The sequence below is a fragment of the Nyctereutes procyonoides genome, unplaced genomic scaffold, assembly GCF_905146905.1.
Source record: "Nyctereutes procyonoides isolate TBG_1078 unplaced genomic scaffold, NYPRO_anot_genome, whole genome shotgun sequence".
NCBI classification, from domain to species: domain Eukaryota; kingdom Metazoa; phylum Chordata; class Mammalia; order Carnivora; family Canidae; genus Nyctereutes; species Nyctereutes procyonoides.
The window spans coordinates 16,876,971-16,892,238 of record NW_026575142.1 but is presented as its reverse complement, the minus strand read 5'-3'; the positions used below and the strand labels follow the sequence as shown (position 1 = coordinate 16,892,238).

Below are 15,268 nucleotides of genomic sequence, written 5' to 3'. Positions count from 1 at the left end.
AAACTTGGGGTAATTTTGATGGATTGGATTGAGTTAATTTTTCCTTAAGTATTAGGAAAGGATATTTTTAAGGAAATAGATTATTGCAGAGAGAATGTTTGAACTACTTAAAAATGAACTTTTCGAACATAACTTACATGAATATTATTGGTACTAATTAAATATTAACTCATTATTTTTTGAAAACCTTTTCCTATTTTGGTGTAAACCAGGATATAAACATTTTGCTAATTCACATCAGCTTGTGTCTGCTTATTTCTCAGTACTTACTCTTTTCTGTAGTTTTTTTTTTTCCCCCTTAAGATTTTATTCATTCAATCATGAGAGACAGAGAGAGAGAGGCAGAGACACAGGCAGAGAGAGAAGCACGCTCCATGCAGGGAGCCCAATGTGGGACTCGATCCCGGGTCTCCAGGATCACACCCCAGGCTGCAGGTGGCACTAAACCACTGGGCCATCAGGGCTGCCCTTCTATAGTTCTTTTAACAGTGAACAGTTGCTTATAGGATTATAAACTACTTTGGAATAAGATGGTAGGGGGTTGTTTTGTTTTTTTAAAGATTTTATTTATTTATTTTAGAGAGTGTGTGTGCACCAGTGGAAAGAGGGGCAGAGGGAAAGAATCTCAAGTAGATTCCCTGCAGATCCCAATATGGGCTCAGTCCCAGGCCCCCTGAGATCACGACCTGTGCTGAAATCAAGAGTTGGATGCTCAACTGACTAAGTCACACAGGCGCACCTCAAATAAGATACTTTTAAAATTATTCTTAGTGTCATACAGCCTTTGGTGAGCTATGGTGATTTTCCTTAACACTGTCCGCTCTTCTATGATGATTTTCCTTAACACTGTCAAGTTAATTTCACCTTTAGAAAGGTTATTTTTAACAGTGTTTCTCAGCACACAGCTGGCATTTTGGGGCAGAATAGTTCTTCATCCTCGTGCATTATAAGATTTTAGCATTCTTAACTTGTGGCAATAAGTACCAGTAGCACTCTCTAGTCATTGGCAGTCGAAAAATGCTCCCATACTTTTCCAAATACTACCTACTAGGAATTGATAACATTGAAAACCACTGATTATGTATAAGATTTTAAATTTATTAGTTTAGATCAGTAAAGCTATATTCTCCAGATTCATTTTATATTATGTTTTAATATTTTAATTTAAATCTAATTAGTATCTTATTAGTTTCAGAAGTATAGTGATTTATCAGTTGCAGGCAACACCCAATGCTCATTACATCAAGCACCGCCGTCCTCAGTGCCCATTACCAAGTTACCCCATCCCTTTAGCAACCCTCCATTTATTTCCCATTATTAAGAGTCTTATAGTTTGTCTCCCTTTTCTGATTTCATCTGATTTTATTCTTTCCTCCCTTCCCCTATGATCCTTTGTCTTGTTAACTTCCACATATAAGTGAAATCATGATAACTCTTTCTCTGACTTACAGCATTATACCCTCTAGTTGTACTCACGTTATTGCAAATGGTAAGATTGCATTTTTTTTGTTGGCTGAGTAATACTGAATTGTGTATATTTTAATTTTCCCTTTGCTTCCTTCTAGTAATCCACCTAACTCCCAGCCTGCTTCATATCAGAGGCGACTTTTAGTTACTAGGTCTGGCAGGAAAATTAAAGGAAGAGGACCAAGGGTAGGTGATTCTTTTTCCCAGAAATCTTAATAATATTGCATTTATCTTAAATAATTTGAGTGTTTCTTAAATATTCTTTTATACATAAGTAACTAAAATAGGGGTATTGAATTATATGTTCTCTTTTTATAGTAACTTCTTTGTGTTGGTACTTCCAGACTGAAAATACATGGGATGTAATAGATTTTACATCTACATGGTAAAAATGAGATGAGTATCTTTCTTGTGCCTCCTTGTTACTTCCTGATCACTGTATCTCTAATCTTTTTAAAAATTAATAAAAATTAACCCTGTGCTTATATTTCATCCTCTTTCTCTTTATTGGATTCTCCTCATCAGAATTTGAATATCGTCTTGTGTTTTCAAGACTTATTAGGACTGTGGATATACTTGGTATATTATTTTTTCACTACTTATTTCTAAACCATTTCAATTTGTCTTCAACCATTCTGCTGAAAATAGCACTTGATACACAGTTGGCTACATGTCACAAAATCCAATAGGTCCTTCCAGCCTTTGTCTTACTTAATCTCCCCCTTGTAATACTCTTTCGACTTGCTTCCATCCTATCTTCTTTCTGTCTCTTGGCCAGTCTATTTTAAATGTCCAATGCTACTATAACTGGCCCTTAATATAGTAGTACCTCAGGGTTCCAACTCTTATCCTTTTGATCCTTGGGCAGTCTTATCACTCAGTTTCAGTGGCTACCTATATGTTGATAATTACCAAAGGTTCATTTGCTGTTCTGGTACCAAGACTTAATTTGACAGTCAGCTAATTGTTTAACAAACACATCAAACTCAGTCTAGATAACGTTGAGCATAAACACTTCTTCTTCAGACCAGGTGATCCTCCTTTAGGTTCCTACTTTCAGTTTTAGACACCACCATCTCTGCAGTTACTTATAGCCCAAAATCATTTTATTTCTCTCCTTTACTACCTTGTATATCTTACTTATCACCAAATCATGTTTTCATTTCAACCTGTTCTAAATACTTTGAAATCCATCTGTTTCTCTCAGACTCCACTCCCACCATCTTAATTCAGTTTCCCTTTGTATATTTTCTGAAGTAGAAATGTCCTTCTAACTGTTCTCATGGCAGTTCTCAAACATTTTTGTCTTAGAATCTCTCTTTACACTCTTTTACACTTTTTTTTTTTTTTTAATGCAGAGCTTGAACTCACAACCTTGAGATCAACACCTGAGCTGAAATCAGGAGTTGGAAACATAACTGACTGAACCACCCAGGTGTTCCAGAATCTCTTTACACTCTTAAAAAATTATTGAGAACCCAAAAGAACTTTTGTGATTTGGGTTATATCTATCGATATTTTAGTTTTAAAAATTAAAACCAAGAACTGTTTAAAATACAAAAATGTATAAGCATACATTCCATTAGCTATGAAAGGAAAGATGGAAACATCACGTAGTCTCTGAAAAACTCCACTGTACAATGAGAGTGAAAGAAAAAAAGGCAAATGGCATGATATAATATAAAATCTTGGGATCCCCGACTACATTTTGAGAATCACTGATAGAATTCGTTCTCTAAACAGCATCCAAAATGTTCATTTAAAAATGAAAATGTCACTCCTTTGCCATCAATCTTAGGCCATGTTAACAATTTTGGATTTATCCAATGAGACCTCATAAACTAGTCCTTGCTTGCCTCATCAGTATTATTTAGTATTACTTTCCCTGGCAGTTTTTGTCTTTAGCCATACTGATCTATCTTATGATCTTTTCTAAAAAAAAAAAATGCAGTGTTTTTTCCCATCACAGGACCTTCAAATATGATTATTTCTTATGTTTCACATGTTCTTCCTTAACCATCCATCCTCACACTCTTACCTTTTCCTTACCCTAGCCTATGTAATTCCTCATGCATGTTTGTTAGTTTTTTAGATTTTAATTGTCATTTAACTTTCCCTGTACTAGGCCAGATCTCTTTGTTATATATTTTCTGAGCACTTTGTACTTCTTTTATACTGATTCTAATTGTAGCTGAATTAGGCTTGTTAATATTTGTGAATATATATCTGCCTATGGGTTCTCTTAGCCTTGTAGAATTCAATTCCAGAGGGGCAAAATCGAGATATGTCTTGGCTCACTAATGTTTCCTCAATACATAATAAAGTTGTTGGCCATTCCAAGAGCTGAGTAAATATTGCTTGAATAAATGAACATCTATGCCTTTACTCAATTATTCTCACAATATGGGATATTTGCCTTGAAATATCAAGAATACTTATTTCCAAATTGGAACTTGGCAAGTTGTAAGGGTTCTTGTAACTGTTATGCTCCAGTAGCATAACTAAAATAGGACAGTTTTGTGGAGAGGACACGGGTGGCTAGAATTTATGTGGTTAATGCTTTTTATTTGGAATTTATAGTCGAGTGAATGTTTAGAGTATTTTTGCTCCACAGGTTTCATTCTTGAAAATTAGGAAATTTCCTTATTTTAAAGGGTATAGAAATATCAGACATTTTATTTGAACCTAGAAATGTATATGCTATAGCTATTGTAATGCTTTTATATTTTTATACATTAAATTTTTTCCCTTTTTATTTTTTTAAGCGTTACCGAACTCCTTCTAGATCCAGATCAAGGGATCGTTTCAGACGTAGTGAGACTCCTCCACATTGGAGGCAAGAGATGCAGAGAGCACAAAGAATGAGGGTATCAAGTGGTGAAAGATGGATCAAAGGGGATAAGTAAGAAATAACTATATTATTTCAAATGTAGTGACAAGTTTGGTTTTTTGGGTTTTGTTTTGTTTTTTACTTTTGTACATAAAGTTTATTTATAGCTATTTAAATTGTTTCTGAATATTTTAAAGGATATAGAGTGCCATTTTGGCTAATAATGGATACCATTGTTTTCCTAATAAAATTTCCAAAAAACTTTTTTCTCCTTATTTTTTAGGAGTGAGTTAAATGAAATAAAAGAAAATCAAAGAAGCCCAGTTAGAATAAAAGAGAAAAAAGTAATTGATCACAGGCATGTGTCTGAGAGTCCAAACAGAAAAAATGAAAAGGAAAAGAAAGTTAAAGATCACAAATCTAACAGCAAAGAGAGAGACATCAGAAGAAATTCAGAAAAAGATGAGAAGTATAATAAAAACAAAGTGAAGAAAAGGGCCAAATCTAAAAGTAGGAGTAAAAGCAAAGAGAAATCAAAGAGTAAAGAAAGAGATACAAAGCATAATAGACATGAAGAAAAGAGGATGAGGTCAAGGAGTAAAGAAAGGGATCATGAGATTATTAAAGAAAAAGAAAAGTCTGATTCTAAAGGAAAAGATCAGGAAAGGAGTAGAAGTAAAGAGAAGTCTAAACAGTTAGAATCAAAGAGTAATGAGCATGATCATAATAAAAGTAAGGAAAAAGATAGACGTGCACAGTCTAGGAGTAGAGAGCGTGATACAACTAAAGGCAAGCACAGTTACAACAGTAGAACAAGGGAACGGAGCAGAAGTAGGGACAGGAGCAGAAGAGTGCGATCTAGAAGCCATGACCGAGATCGCAGCAGAAGCAAGGATTATCATAGATACAGAGAACAGGAATACAGGAGAAGAGGAAGGTCTCGAAGCCGAGAGAGAAGAGCAACACCAGGAAGATCAAGAAGTAAAGATAGGAGACGGAGAAGGAGAGATTCACGGAGCTCAGAGAGGGAAGAAAGTCAAAGTAGAAACAAGGAAAAATACAGAAACCAAGAAAGTAAGAGTTCACACAGAAAAGAAAATTCTGAGGGTGAGAAGAGAATGTACTCTAAAAATCGTGATCATAATAGCTCAAATAACAGGGAAAAAAAGGCTGAGAGAGATCAAAGTCCATTCTCAAAAATAAAACAAAGTAGTCAGGACAATGAATTAAAGTTCTCCACATTGAAAAATAAGGATGACGAGAAGACCAGATCCTCAGTGGAAAAAGAAAACCAAAAATCAAAGGGTCAAGAAAATGACCACATACATGATAAAAATAAAAAATTTGATCATGAATCAAGCCCTGGAACAGATGAAGACAAAAGTGGATGAGTGAGTTGTGTAAACTTATTTCCATTCTGTCTCAAATTTTAAGTTTTAGAGACTTGCTGATGAATCTCCTTTATGTTGTTTTCCTCTTTTCATTGTTTTTGGGGTTTATGTTTGTCTTTTTTTTTTTTTTTTTAATGTGGACTTCATTGAGTTGATCTTTTGATAATCTGCAACCTGGATAATTTGTACTGCTAAAGTTTTAATAAACTTGAAATGAGAAAAACACTTTGGTGTAATACTGTGTGCTGTGTTTAACTATTTCATGTATGCATTTTTGTGTTGCAACAATCAGCCAGTAGCAAGTATCCTATTCTACATCCCAGTTTGTGTGATCAGCCAGTTCAAAACAAGCATAACTGATTGTTGGAATACATTGTTACAGAAGCTTGTGTTTCTCATGATTAAAGTATCTTTAGAAGCCACTAGATAGAAGAAATCTTGTATAGATTTTATGGTTGCATTTAAATAGAGGCTTGCAGCGGCTGCAGCTTTTAATTAAACAGAAAAGCAGGATCCTAATAATTTGAGATCTTAGGTCATCACTTTTTATTTTATAGTAATTTGTGCTTTAAAAGTTACTTATATTGCACTTCCTATGTTCTTTATAATTCCACTAATAGCTTGATTCATACTAATATTTTTCCTGACTAGTTTTGTTTCACTTGTCTACAAAAATAATTACTTTTTTCAGCTGATATAGGATTAAGTTTGATTTGCTGTTATACAGCATCTGACAGGAACTATACCTTGGAAATTCAGCTTGTAATTCTCAATTCTATGTTGCTTTTGGTCTCAAAAGATGAAATTTTTGCTTTGGGGAACATTGCGTTATTATTATTCTCATTACCTTTCTCTAAAATGAAGATATTTTTCTCACTAAAACATACCACTTGTGCAGGTCTTTATGTGAGATTCTAAAAATTGTTAGTATTGACATACTAACTTCCGAGATCTCTTTTTTGGCCACTGGTCTATATAGAGTTGAGTGTTAATTCTGCATGGTACTTGTTTTGTTTTTGTTTATGTTTTGTTTTTTTTTTAACTTAAGCTGGCTTCTCTAACTCATAGTAGTGAATTTCAAATGGCAAGAAAATGCATCTTTTCTATATATGTATCACAATAGGGTATAGCATGTTTATGACTCTGGTTTCTTTCTATTCAGATGGCCTTCTACCATTACTGTTAACATTGTTTTAGCTTGGCATGTGTAACATTGCCACATAGAGTAGAGTAGAAAGTTGCAAAATTTGATAGCTTACGGAGTTAAACAATAAAAGATACCCAAAGTCCATTTAGAATTTTGTGTGTTGTATATTGCTATTTTTGTGATGTGTGGCCTTTTTTCCTGTAATTTCTCTTCTAAATAAAAAATAAAATATTGAACATCCAGCAAACAGAAAACCTTCCTCATTTGAGAAGAAATTTCAGAAATTAATAGTAGCCTTTAGAGTGTTTTGTACTTTAATATTTGTCAATGTAGTGTCAGCTCTTTTACCAGGGTAACTTCTTGGTAAATCCAGTAATTAGACTCAGTGCTGTTTGTACTGAGCAAAGCAGTGCTTAACATATTTCCCATTATTGATTAATACAGTAATGACACATTTGGCATTGTGGTAGTTGTTTCCATAATGAATAATAGGTAATGATTATAAGATTGTTTGGAATATCTTGAAGCAAATATCCACAATGAAGTCTTTTCTAAATTTTTTTTCCTGACGATAAAAGTGATAGATGTTTATGATAATCTGGGATGATTGATTTCTTAGAGACTGACCACAAACCTACCTTGAGTTCCCAAGCTGTATAATCTGTTACATATCTTAAATTAGTTATTGTCTTAAATTCAGTAAATTGCATTTTAAAAATCTCGTTATAAACTATTTGAGCTTTAAGAAAGGTGCTATTTAAGAAAGGATTTCTAATAACAACAAAGACCCATGCTAAGTAAAAATACTTATTACATGTTGTCTGATTGTAAAGCTTTACTAAGAATTATAGACAAGTAACCATAGGGGAAAAAGTAATTTCTATAAGTAGTATTCTGTTGTGGTTTTCAAAAGAGCAACTCCATTCTAAGCATTTATAGACATTTAAAAACTGTTAGTTTTTACAGTAGAACAGATATAGTGAAGAAATTGAAAGATGACAATCAGGTAGATTTTATTTTCAGAATACAAAAAAACATTTAGAAAATAATTAAACAGCATTAACTCTATGTTGTCTGCCTTTGCATCAGAATAGCACATAGCTCAAACAGTCCTTTTATTAATTTTTTTTAGTTTTATTATATTTTTAATAGTTGTGTCACCTTTAGCTTTTATTTTGAATATCCTCTTTCCAGAAAGACGGCTCTTTCTTTCCTGTCAAATTGATTTTATAGTTCTGTCTGAGCTTACGGTTTACCTCAAACTATCTTTGACTTGATATCCTCTAAAGATATTTAATAGGTTTATTCTATTGTTTGGCAAGTTCTGAGTTTTTTTTCATGATTATTTCATTCTTTTTTTGGGGTAAACCATCTGCCACAGAAATTGACACTACAGAGAGATTAATGTTCAGTAGAGAATCTGCTGGATTGCTTTAAAATATTTTTAAATCACAGTTAATGAGTTCATAAGACCATTGTAGTTTCTAATAGAGTACCTTAAAGCCCTCACAGAAGTTTCAAAGAATGTGTCTGATAAATCTTTGTACAAGTATGGCACTGATTCATATTGGCTTTGCTGAATGGCCTTTGATTCTTGTGCCCGGTAGAAGGTATTAAACTGAAAAGTGAACATTTCTTAATATTGTAGAAAGGAACACATTGGGTTTCGGTATTTTGAGTAGTGATGTTAAAGGACGATTCTAATTTGTTTTCACGTTAATATATGGAACAAGTTAGTATGGGTTTTTTTAGTATCTCACTGTGCTTTACTCCAGGTAGCAATTTTTTTCATCACAATTTGAATCTTTTATAGTAAATTTCCATAGTAACTTGTTCCCTTTACCTTCACCAGAAGGTACTTTAAATATTATACATGATATATAGTTGATTGTTATAAAAATACATAAAATGGGTAATTTCCTGTCTTCTGGTCATGCTTATTGTAATTATTCAGTTTAGTATTTCATACATTTACAGATGAATAAACTCCAAGGATTATAGATTTATAACCTGTTTATTGTGAAAAGTTGTTTTGTTGCAATAGTTAAAAATTAATAAACTCTAGGAAGTGCAGCATTGACTGACACCTACCCATAGTGGGTTTCCCAGCTACCTTTAAAGGCTTCAGACATGCAAACTGGCCTGTGGTATGATACAAGAAGTAAATATTAAAAGAAAAATCACATAAATAAAAGTCCATCAGCAAGGTTGGAGAAGGGATTGTTGAGGGGTTTTGTTTTCAGGTATAAGGAGGAGTTGTGGGGTTAAGTTGTGTTTCTGCCTTTTTTTTTTTTTTTTCAAAACAAAGTCCTGCGTTACCAAAAGCCCATGCTGTGTATTTTGTTTCTCTTTTGTGTGTTTCTAATACTTTGAAGGATTGATAAATGAATTGGATATTTGTATGTGGGGATGTTAAAAGTTGTGGCTGCTCTCTTTGTGGAAGGGATAAATTCAAATGAAGTTAATGCACTTCTTTTCCTAGCTCAAAAGTCACTGTGATGTATATTTTTTTAATGAAATTTAGGAATAAAATTGTTGTCACAATTATATAGTTTCAAAATGCTGCTTCTTTTATCATTAGTCTAGTAACTGTTAAAACTGTTTTCTGCAAACTGCATTTTACAGAATTTAAACTCTGAAACTATCAACTTTTATAGTTAAGCATTAAATAAACTATAACAGTTTGTTTTGTATTTTTAAAATTACTGTTGTATTAGTTATTCAACCTTTATTTTTGTTAAAAGCTAAATAATGAAGATAAATCAACTAAAATATACTTTTATTTTACCCATGGGGATATAGAATTTGTATTAGGAAAAACTGAGCAAAGAGTTTTAAGAATACTGAGCTGCTTTAAGAATTTAGTCAGCAGTGATGATTTCCAGAAGGTTTGGAGATAAAATTCTAATGTAAATGTTTAATCATAATGCTTCAGATTACAATGTGTCTTTTGCCTCAGCAAACTTAAGGTTAGATTTGGAATTTGCATTATTGTCTACTGGAATGCTACCATTTGCTTTTTAGTTCCTCCAAATTTCTCAGCATTGGGAACACTGTATTATATCCTGTGCTTGCCAGTTTTAATATAACACTTAACATTGTAAAGCCATATCGATGTTAATTGACTTGTAAAAGATTGTCTAGTTTTTGGTTTCTTGTTTGGTTTCATTTTTATTTAAATTAGATATATTTAGGGAAAATGCACCAACTTGAAAGTTAGTCACTGAAAGTAATATATGGTTAGATAAAAATGTTCTGACCATTCAGTGGTTTGTATGTGTTAACAGGTAATACTAAATTCTCGAATTTTGGAGTGTTTTTAAATGCTTTATTTAGCCAGAAGAATATGTAAAATGTGAGTGCTTCATATGAACTGTGTAAATTAATTGTGTATTAAAATACTTTTAGTATCAATTTGCTTTTTCCATTTTCATTGCTTTCTAGGTTTCCTTCTCAAACATCTTTCCCAACCTAATACCAGTATTTCTTTTTTCTTTTTAAGTGCTGTTTGATAATTTTTACATGGTTTCCCCCTCCATACCAAAATACCTTAGCCACACATTTTAGCTTTGGATTTCTTATATTGGAAAATTACAGCAGTTCTGTTTCCACTGTTCTGAGTGCTCTGCACTCAGTTCTTTACACGCAATTGTTTTGTGATTAATTTTGAAACTTTGGATAGCCCTTTTGTTTTTATTTTTTAATGTGCTTACTTCCAGTAGAAAGACCAGCCCAATTAAAGGTAATCAATCAAACTGCTTACATAGTAAGAAAACTAGTAATGTCTTTAATTTTTGTCACTCTGATAAGTTGGTTATAAACATTTATGAAATGAACCATTTTGTAGAAACATATTTCCTGTTTTGTAATGTGAAGATAGCTTCATCCAAAACTAGTAATCACCCCTAAATAATGTACAGTACTTTCTAAAAAAATTTAAAGAAAAAATATATGGCGGAGGTTTCCTGGATTATATTATTAGTTCATCGAGCCTTTGCATCCAGTAATTTTTACTTTATTCATTTGAGAAAAGGAAAGACACGGCAGGAGCAGAGAGAGAAGGATAAGCAGACTCCTCACTGAGCAGGGAGCCAGACATGGGGTTCAATCCCAGGACCCTGAGAGCATGACCTGAGCCAAAATCAAGGGTTCACACTTAACTGACCAAGCCACCCAGGCATCCCAGCATCTGGGTAATTTTTACATGGTGGCAAAAGAATTACCTAACAATTTAGTAGCCCTGTGAAAAAGGAAAAGAACTTTTATTTCACTATTAAACACAGTTACCAATGGGATATGTGAAAATTATTGTACAACTCAAAACCTTGAGTCCTATTGGCTGCCATCACCCTCACAGTCACCTGTGTATCAAACTGCTCATATAACTATTTGTAGAGAAATTACTTCAGGTAACTTAAAAACTAATTTGCACATGTCTAGCAAGTTACACTCTACAAAAGAAACTTTAAAAAGTTATAAATTCTGTAATCCTACTGTTAGTAATAATATTGGTAATGTTTGAAACTAAAAGTTAAGTACTAAAGGGTAATTATGTACATTTCTGCTGAAGACAGAACTTCTTCCAATGGAATATTACTCAACTATAAAAAGGAACAAAGTACTGATAATGGTACAACATGGATGAAACCTGAAAATAAATGAAAAAGGCCAGACACAAAAGGCCACAGTATGATTCCATAGAATTATATGAAGTATCCAAAATAGGCAAATCCATAGAGACAGAGCCAATCCATTGCCAGAGGCTATGGAGAGAAAGAGAAGTAGGAAGTGACTGCTTAGGTTCAGGGTTTGCATTTGGAGCAGTGAAACATTCTGGAACTAGATCTGGTAATGGTTAATATTGTGACTAAATGCTACTGAAAACTTTTTTAAAGGCTAAAATTACACTATGTTGTGTATGTTATCAATAAAGGAATTCAAATTATTAAACTTTGGTAGTGAAGAATCCATTAGATATACATAATTGCACTTAAAAGCAGATTTATTAACAAATTATAAGCATAAAATTGACTTAATTGTAGTTCATATTAGCTACAACTTAGTCCTCACAATCTTAAAAATAAACTTTTTTCTACCATGTAAAACCTAGTCTTCCCTTAGACTTTTGAAAATTACTGTATTTTGATCCCTGAGAGTTATAAAAAGGAAGCTGGACTCCAGTGGCATCATTTGCCTGGTAACTGGGTCTTAATCCACTGTCCACAAAAACTGGTCCACGGCCACCTCCGTGTCCTTCCTGTACAGCTTTTACAAGAGGATAAATATATTTATTTGTTGATTCAGACTCCAGTTCAATTACTTCTCTGGCATAATCTTGGAATTCCTTCTCCTTTTCAGCCACAAGCGCTTCAGCAAGTCTGGAATACTCTAATTCTGCTTGTTTTTCTTGCTTTGCATTAAATTTATTTTTGGCCTGTTTGGGAAAGAAAGAAAATGCAAGGTCATGGTGGTGAGATCAATTTTCTATATATACATAGCATTTGAAGTTGCAGATATAATTTTCTAAACCTACTAATAGGTGACAAGTTCTGACTTAACTACACTTGGCCCTTGAACAACATGGGGGTTAGGGATGCCAGCACCTGGTACGGTAAAGAATTCCTGTATAACTTTTGACTTACCAAAACTTCTAAAAGCTTACTGCTGACCAGAAGCCTCACTGATAACATAAAGTTGACACAATTTGTATGCATATATGTGTTATATGCTGCATATACCTTTTTTTTTTTAATTTGGTGGGGCATATTTCTAGACTCTGGTTGGCTCATCTGCAAGGTTTTCATATGGTAGCAAATCTCCAGAAAACCTTCCAGTGTATGTGTGAAAAAAGAATCCATGTGTAAGTGGACTACCACAGTTCAAACCTTTGTTCATGGGGCACCTGTATATACTATAATTTCAGAAATTCTCCCATGCTTCTCAGTCCTATGCTCAAAGCAGTGGCTCAGTGGCTATATTGCATATATAGCCTTATGCAATGACATATCTTCAAACAATATAGCAGTGTAGTGAAAAGCATGAACTTTAGGTAAAAATCAACTGAATTTAGAATCCTGTTTCTAGCGGAAGTTGGGTAGCTCAAGTAGGTTAAAGGGTCTGCCTTTGGCGCAGGTCATGATCCCACATCCTGGGATCAAGCCCCATGTTGTTGGGCTCCTTGCTCAGTGGGGAGTCTGCTTCTCCCTCTCCTGCTCCCTCTGCTTGTGCTCTCTGTCAAATAAATAAAATCTTAAGAATTCTGTTTCTGGGATCCCTGGGTGGCGCAGCGGTTTGGCGCCTGCCTTTGGCCCAGGGCGCGATCCTGGAGACCCGGGATCGAATCCCACGTCGGGCTCCCGGTGCATGGAGCCTGCTTCTCCCTCTGCCTGTGTCTCTGCCTCTCTCTCTCTGTGTGACTATCATAAATAAATAAATTAAAAAAAAAAAGAATTCTGTTTCTACCGTTTATACAAAGGTGTACTTTGGCAGGTATAGAAGACCTACCGAACACTGTCTTCAACCCATCCGCTATTTTTTTTTTTAAAGTTCTTTCCACACCCAGTGTGGGGCTTGAACTCCTATGACCCTGAGATCAAGAGTGGCATGTTGTTCCAATTGAGCCAGTCAGGTGGCCTCCCCCGTCCCCAATTCTGAAGGAACTTACTCAAATCCACTGTTCTACGACAGTCCAATATACCATGTGATCCAGCCACATAAGATTAAGTTAGCAGTGAATATCTGAACTAAATTAAACCAATTGCATTTTCTTTTTCCAGGAATTTGAAGTTGTAGTAAGCGACATTTATCAATGTAGGCTGGTTGATCTGGAACTCGGTGGAGTAAGTACTCTAAGCAATTTACCAAAAGCCAATTTACATCTCACAATTTTCTCTTATAACTCTCTATATTTGCAAAAACATTGTTCGTTTAACTAATTAGATAAGGTGATTTTAATGAAATCCAACTGATAACTTTTTGTCTTAGCATTTTAAGAAATGCTGTTTGTCAAAAATTGAGTGATTCTACTTATGAATCCATTTAATATTCATGAAAATATTTTCCTAAATCAGTAACCAACACATAAAATAGTAGCCCAAACCTGATAACTACCATACGTTGAAATTTATAAATAGAACAACCATAACAATATGAAATACCATATTTTTATTAGTGCTACAATTCAAAATTAAGGTTATGAGAGACAGCAGGCATGAGTGGGGGGCGGTTGTAGAGGGAGAGGGGAAAGCAGACTCACTGCTGAGCAGGAAGCCCTATGGGGGACTGGATTTCAGGACCCTGGGATCATGACCTGAGCTGAAGGCAAGATGTTTAAATGACTGAGCTACCCAGGTGCCCCAAAGTTAAGGTTTATGTGCTTAAAAAAAAAAAAAAAAAAGGCTATGTGCTATTTGTTGAATTGGTAATACAGTATCAGGAGTTAGAAAAAGTAGAAAATGACCTTCAAAAAGAAGTACAGAAAGGAAGTGACAGTGGAAGGGATGGATCACATAATGCCTCAATTTTGATATGCATTAAGCATAAATAGATTTATAAAGGAACTTCTCTTTTTTTCTCAGCAGAGAAATTTTTAAAGTTTTAAAAAGTTTTTATTCAAATTTAATTAACATATATTATTGGCTTAAGAGGTAGAGGTCAGTGATTCATCAGTCTTATATAACACCCAGTGCTCATTACACCACATGCCCTCAATGTCCATCACCCAGTTAGTTACCCACCCCCCAACCCCCTCCTCTCCAGCAACCCCTAGTTTGTTCCCTATGATTAAGAGTCTCTTATGGTGTGTCTTCCTCTCTTGATTTCATCTTGTTTTATCTTTTCCTCTCTTCCCCTATGATCCTCTATTTTGTTTCTTAAATTCCACGAATGAGTGAGATCATATGGTAATTGTCTTTCTCTGATTGACTTCTTTTGCTTAGCATAATATCTCTAGTTCCATTCACATTGTTGCAAATGGCAAGATTTCATTTTTTTGATGGCTGAGTAGTATTCCATTGTGTGTGTGTGTGTGTGTGTGTGTGTGTGTGTGTTGATGGATATAAACATACCCAGTAATGCAACTGCTAGGTCATAGGGTAGCTCTGTTTTCAACTTTTTGAGGAGTCTCCATACTGTTTTCTAGAGTGGCTGCACCAGCTTGTATTGCCACCAACAGTGTAAGAGGGTTCCCTTTCTCTGCATTCTTGCCGACATCTGTCATTTCTTGACTTGTTAATTTTAGCCTTCTGACTATTGTGGTATCTCACTGTGGTTTTGATTTGTATTTCTCTGATGCCGAGTGATCTTGAGCACTTTCTCATGTGTCTGTTGGCCATTTGTATATTTTCTTTGGAGAAATGTTGGTTCATGTATAAAGAAACTTTTAAAGTACTGTTTTAAATTCCTAAGAATTATAACAGATGGGGGTAAAGTAAT

The 15,268-nt window shown here is 34.2% G+C and overlaps 2 protein-coding genes across 13 annotated transcripts in view; one reads left to right on the top strand and one right to left on the bottom strand.

Moving 5' to 3' along the window:
- The window catches only part of PPIG (peptidylprolyl isomerase G), a 50,209-nt gene extending 41,194 nt beyond the window's left edge, over positions 1-9,015 (top strand). For all 12 annotated transcript variants that reach the window (XM_055308416.1, XM_055308421.1, XM_055308420.1 and 9 more), the window contains 3 exons: positions 1,566-1,653; positions 4,233-4,369; positions 4,581-9,015. In XM_055308416.1, the coding sequence (XP_055164391.1) occupies positions 1,566-1,653; positions 4,233-4,369; positions 4,581-5,688 (1,333 nt within the window). In that variant the 3' untranslated portion in view covers positions 5,689-9,015. The remainder of the gene's footprint in view (positions 1-1,565; positions 1,654-4,232; positions 4,370-4,580) is intronic.
- A 2,804-nt stretch (positions 9,016-11,819) lies between these two features.
- The window catches only part of CFAP210 (cilia and flagella associated protein 210), a 41,256-nt gene continuing 37,807 nt past the window's right edge, over positions 11,820-15,268 (bottom strand). Inside the window, exon 10 of the mRNA XM_055307749.1 lies at positions 11,820-12,269. Coding sequence (XP_055163724.1) covers positions 11,928-12,269 — 342 coding nt within the window. The 3' untranslated portion in view covers positions 11,820-11,927. The remainder of the gene's footprint in view (positions 12,270-15,268) is intronic.